Raw genomic sequence first — 6273 nt, 5'->3', positions numbered from 1 at the left:
TGTTTCTCTTTGGTATTTTGTGGGTCACAGAGAACTCAATCAGGGCATATGTAGAAATAAGCAGCGATAGAAATATGCAGCGATTGAACAAGAGCACCACATTTCCAAATAGTGATTTCAAGCAGCCGTGGCAAATTCTAGCATTTCATAGCCATTGATCAGTTGGCCAACATTGCTTTTCTTGATCATTTATAACCATATCATATTCTCAAATATAATACGTTTGAGTTAAATTGCAACTTATGAGAAAAGGCAGGTGTATTTTTCTATATTATAATCAACTGTGTCAATTTTAATTGCTAAGACCTTGACTTGTGTCACACGGAAAACTAAACTGCTTTTGTGATGTGCCTGCTCTGGTGATGCACGCACTGGCTAATTCTGTCTCCCAGCCAAGTACAGGCCCTGGCAGGAGATCAGAATGTCTGTTTGAATATGTAAACATCCAATCACTGAATCATTTAGTTGTATTTAATTTAATACTATTAAAGATTATTTGACCTGTTTATTACGGTGGCCCTGAAGCGCAAACCACCCCCCCTAATATGAGTACATCCCCCAAATGAAAATACTCCCCCCCAATACGAGTCAACTCGCCCCAAAACGGATGACTTGTTCACCTCCCCCCAATACAAAAACCTGCTCCCCCCCAATAGTCAACTCCCCCCAAATCGGATGACTTGTTCACCTCCCCCCAATACAAAAACGCGCTCCCCCCAATACGAGTCGACTCCCCTCAAATCGGATGATTTGTTCACCTCCCCCCAATACAAAAACGCGCTCCCCCAAATGGAAAACGACATTACATTAACTCAAAAACACATTACATTAACTCTGAACGGAAAGGGTAGGTACTACACTTTAGCGCTGATTGGATGCAGTAGGCTAACTAACAAGAAATAAGAAATTGATCGACAGAAGTACAAAATGCAATAGCCTGGCAGAGTTACGTGCACCAGAACATGTGTTTGGCTATAGAAGAATGTAGCAAATAGTAGGCTACTTAGGCAAAAGTATTTCGAGTTAAATGTAAAAATCGATAGCCAAACAACTATCCTGGTCCACGTTACTCTGTCATTGTGGCATTTCATTCCTCTGTAGTGGACTATTAGTTTTTTCTTCTGAAAAGTCCTGCTTCCTTCAACTGCGTTTTTAGCGTGCGCATAGGCTACATATTGTGAAACGTTAACAGCAGATCTAAGATTATTTCATAGGAATTACCCTGATTAAAATAAAGAGTAGTGTAATGACTCTGAATTGTAAACATTAATGTTTCCTCTTTCCTTCCAATCAAAACGATTAAGTTAATGATAATGACAGAGTTACTTGGACTAGTTGTTTGGCTATCGATGTTTACGTATAACACTGCAATTTATGCTTTTGCATACATAGCCTATGCTACATGCTTCGATACCCAAATAAATGTTCTGGTGCACGTAACTCTGTCAGGCTATGGCATTTTGTACTTCTGTCAATCAATTTATTATTTCTTGTCAGTTAGCCTACTGCATCCAATCAGCGCTAAAGTGTAGTAGCCTACCTAGCTACCCTTTCCGTTCAGATTTAATGTAATGTGTTTTTGAGTTAATGTAATGTCGTTTTCCATTTGGGGGAGCGCGTTTTTGTATTGGGGGGAGGTGACTCGTATGGGGGGGAGTATTTTCATTTGGGGGATGCCTACTCATATTAGGGGGTGTCATTTGCACTTCAGGGCCACCGTAGTTTATACATGTTTACGAACTTTGACAAAACGAACAATATTTTGTATTACACAGCAGACATTTCATTCATTACAAGATTACATAAAAAGTTACATTACCCATTTATGCTTTTAACCAAGTTTGACAAAAGCTAATTACTGTTGTGTTACAAAGCAGGCATGCGATTTGTTGACATTGTCCCAGTTGGGTAAGGTTGTACACGCCCTGTCCAGGTTTAGACCAATAGAAGAAAGGTAAGATATCTACATGTGGAGTTCGAGTTTATATAAATACCGACGTTGCACGCTTTCTGGCATATTGAAATAATTTATCGTGCAGACAAATATAAATAGTTTTTTCTTCCAACGGTAATTTATTTACGTCGGATAAAAGTGTTCTCAACAATTTTCTTTTGAAATTGGATAGGGCTTTAAAACATACCAACCTACTGTACTATGGGAAAAGAAATAACATGGTTGTTCGTCATTGGGATTACAATAATACTAGCATGTGAAGCTCTCTCTGAAACTACCGAACAAACCTCCATCAGTAAGTGCAGAGAACGTAATACTTTCAATACTTAAAAAATATTAGGTTTTGTTTTATTAACCTTTATTGACCTTGATGCATAATTGGCGTGTTTAAATTCAGATCGAACTGTAAATTGGGTATGGCTATGAACAAACTGAAATAAATGTTTTTTTAATTGGCTTCACTTTAATTTGCCACTGAGGTATACGTTTCTATTTCTAGAAAAAATAATCGCTCTATTTAAAAAATGTGGTTGGTTTTACACTGAACACATGCTCTCTTTATTAGTGTTGAATCAGGAAAACCATTTACTTTTGCTCTCTCATAGACAATAACACTGACTGGATTGGAAACTACACTTACATTGAAACCAAGTTCTCAGTACGCCAAGTTGAGGAGCCTGAGGAGGACCTGTGCTACCTTGTGCCTGGTGTGAACCGCACTGTCTGTGAGTGTGGATTTAACACTTCATCACAAACCTTTGCCATCATCCATGGGTGGTCGGTAAGTAACTCAAGACTTTCCAACTAATTTGAAAGTTAATTTCCATGTTATTATACCAGTTTCACTTTTTTTAGCAACTAAATAATGTGTTTTTGTCTGAACTAATCCTATACTGTTTAGCACATCCTAATGTCCTTTGTCTGGGGGTCTGTAGGTGGCTGGACTCTTTGAGAGCTGGGTCCACAAGCTTGTGGCTGCTCTCTTTGAGAGAGAGCCCAGTGCCAATGTTCTAGTGGTGGACTGGCTGGACAGGGCCAATGAGCACTACCCCAACTCTGCAGAGAACACCAAGCTGGTGGGCCAAGACGTGGCAAGGCTGATCAACTGGTTGGAGGTGAGCACTCACCTGGTGTGATGTTAGAAAATGGTATCAAGTGATTGAGAGAATAAAAGTTTTTTTAGTATATTTGATTTACTAACATTTATTTGCAGACTTTTATTCAGACAGCTAAAGACAATTACTGATTAATTTACTCTTCCCCACAACCAGGTTGAGGTGAAGTATGACCTATCAAAGCTTCACATCCTGGGGTACAGTCTGGGTGCCCATGTGGCTGGAGTTGCAGGGAACCTCACCAACAACAAAGTCAATAGAATAACAGGTGTAAACCTCCTGCAGTCAGTTAATAACTCACAGTATGGCAGCATTTGGAATATCCATGCCCTGTGCCTGGTTCCAGGAACAAAATAGCTATTATTATCTCATTACTGTGTTAAAATGTTTCTCCTTCTAAAATTAAACCACTACAATCCTATTCATGTGAGCAGGTCTGGACCCCGCTGGCCCTCGTTTTGAGAATGCTGACAGCCTCAGTCGCTTGTCCCCCGACGATGCCACCTTTGTGGATGTTCTGCACACCAATATCAGGGGAAGCCCCGACCTGAGCATTGGCATCCAGAGACCTGTGGGTCATGTGGACATCTACCCCAATGGAGGCACTGAGCAGCCTGGATGTACCTTCCAGAACGCCATGAAGATGATCGCCACTTACGGCATCTACAGTACGTGTACTTCAAGTACCATTTCAGCATTGTCCTCTTAGGGGTCCACAAACCCACTCTAAGCGGTTCCTCTTCTGTCTTCTTCTGTGTAGACGTCGACCAGATTGTGAAGTGTGCCCATGAGCGCTCCGTGCACCTGTTCATCGACTCCCTGGTTAACAAGCAGCAGCAGAGCATGGCCTACCGCTGCAACTCCAGAGATGCCTTCAACAAAGGCCTGTGTCTGAGCTGCCGCAAGAACCGCTGCAACAACGTGGGCTACAACGTCAACAAGGTCCGCACGACCCGCAGCGCCAAGATGTACCTCAAGACCACTTCCAGTATGCCCTTCAAAGGTGGGCTGACCTTGTTACGCCATTACAGGCATACCCTTTTAGTGTGGTCCTGATCGGCACTGTTGTGTGGTACCTGTTGTTCTGACATCAGTGTCGTCCATCTTCAGTTTTCCACTACCAGATAAAGGTCCACTTCTTCAGCCAGCACAACCTGAGTCTCAGCCAGCAGCCTTTGAAAGTGGCCCTGTTCGGAACCCACGGCGAGAAGACAGACATCAATCTGATTATGTAAGTGTCTCTGGTTATGCAAAAACTCTCAGGAATGTGGGCGACAGTACGTTAGTTTAGCTGGATGTCACATGAACAAGCCCTCCTTAGACTAACTATCCAATTCTACGGCCTTACTTTTTATCAGCTATTATAGAGGGCGCTCTCCCATAAGTGAGAAAAAACCTAACCTGGGGGCCCCTGTATCATAAGTGTTCTCCCGCACCCCCACCCCACCATCTAACCTACAACACCTTCGACACAATTAGAACACTAGCCTAACATTGTATCTCCACACACAGGCCCAACCTGTTCACCAACTCCACGGTCTCCTTCCTGGTGACCTCTGATGTCGACATTGGCGAGCTTCTGATTGTAGAGATGGAATGGGAGAGCGACTCCTACTTCTCCTTCCTCAGCAGCAACGAGTTCCTGATCCGCAGGATCCGTGTGAAGTCTGGTGAGACACAGGCCAAGTGAGTACTATGAATCCCGAAGTGAATCTGAACTGAAGAACTGAATGAGTTCAATCCAATGGACATCCTTTCATGGGTTTTGTTTTGGCCAAATACATTTCAGTACCTGACCATGCCTTCACCTGGTCTTTCTACAGGGTAATCTTCAGAGTTAGAGAAGGCGAATTCGCTCATCTTGTCCAGGGAGGAGAATCTGTGTCCTTTGTAAAGTCAAAAGAAGATCAAAACAGCCGGAAGATGGAGAGGTGAGAGACATGTTTCAATGTTTCAGTTGGTACAATGGACATGTTTTCAGGATGCATGGGTCATTCACATGACACCCCTCACTCACGCTGATGTAATGACATTGTCTTTGTGTTGTATTGTAGGTTGCACAGGCTCAAGATGCATGGAAGCTTTTTCAAACAAGGTATGAATCAGGCTGGCGTTGATAAGACCCTGTCATCATCTGAGTCTTTATCTTCATCTCACTGATAAGATAAGCCTTGACAATCACTCTATCCTACTTGCTAGAAACTATTCAAATATCCTGAGTTCGGTTTCCTCACTGTACTGTGAAAAGCAAACAGCTTGAATCTACAACCCAACGGGGATATCAATGCATGTTCTGCATGAAAGTTTGTTATGCTGTTGCAAATAAGAATTTCAGCAAAAGTCTGGAACATCTGTATAGGCATCTGTTAAAACTGAAAGTGTTTGTTTTGTGGAACTGTAGCTCTGACCACTAGTTCTGTCAAATAGCTTAGTATACAACATTCCAATCACATAATCAAACTCAATCTAGAGTATATTTTTCATCCAACAAGGTGGATTGTTATAGGTAAACTGTGTTCTTGACCTTTTTGCATATTGTATTTAGAGAAGCTTTTTCATTTGACAAAGATAAATACTCTATTGTCAACATATACTATTACATTACTATGACATATATTTACACTTAAAATGAACATTTTGAAATGGGAAATAATATTTTACTGTATTATTGACTTTGTGACCCTTGTTGTAGCACTTGTTACTGTAACTGCATCAAAGTGATCATGGTCAAGAATATTAATGCAACAATATGAATATTCCCTTGTGTTATACAATATATACGTATGTTTGCAATTAACAATTTTGGCACACAACTGTGACATCCAAGTCGGCCAATTATTCCATGTTATACTGTATCACAAACTATTTAGCACAGGTCACTTTATAGGTTGTCATCAAAAAGGTAAATCGTGTCAAGGTCCAATCACTGGCAAAGTTGAAATACAAATGGCTCTAAAAGGTGTGTAGGTAAAAGGTAGTTGGAAAACAAAAGATGGACACTGCTGCAACGTTTCACTCTATATAATAGGTTTGACTTGGACAACCAGTTTTGCTGGGAATGCTTTTTATTGTATTTATTGATTGTGCTGTATATAATTCCTAAATTAGACTGTATATAATTTTTGGCTTTCTGTGGTGCTGAACTATTACAATAATATATGTACTACCTATATATTTTTTCTGCAAATAAAAAATAGGCTTGGA

At 40.9% G+C, this 6273-nt stretch overlaps 1 protein-coding gene across 1 annotated transcript; it reads left to right on the top strand.

Annotated features, from left to right (window-relative positions):
• Positions 1–2002: 2002 nt before the first annotated feature.
• Positions 2003–6273, top strand: LOC124472895 (lipoprotein lipase). Its single transcript, XM_047028028.1, has 10 exons — positions 2003–2249; positions 2560–2735; positions 2890–3069; positions 3226–3337; positions 3504–3737; positions 3830–4072; positions 4180–4300; positions 4582–4755; positions 4893–5000; positions 5124–6273. The coding sequence occupies exons 1-10, from the start codon at positions 2156–2158 to the stop codon at positions 5227–5229; spliced, it is 1548 nt and encodes a 515-aa protein (XP_046883984.1). The 5' UTR covers positions 2003–2155; the 3' UTR covers positions 5230–6273.

This window comes from Hypomesus transpacificus, chromosome 10 (genome assembly GCF_021917145.1).
Source record: "Hypomesus transpacificus isolate Combined female chromosome 10, fHypTra1, whole genome shotgun sequence".
Lineage (NCBI taxonomy): Eukaryota > Metazoa > Chordata > Actinopteri > Osmeriformes > Osmeridae > Hypomesus > Hypomesus transpacificus.
The sequence above is the reverse complement of the archived record's forward strand: the minus strand, read 5'-3'. Positions and strand labels throughout refer to the sequence as shown.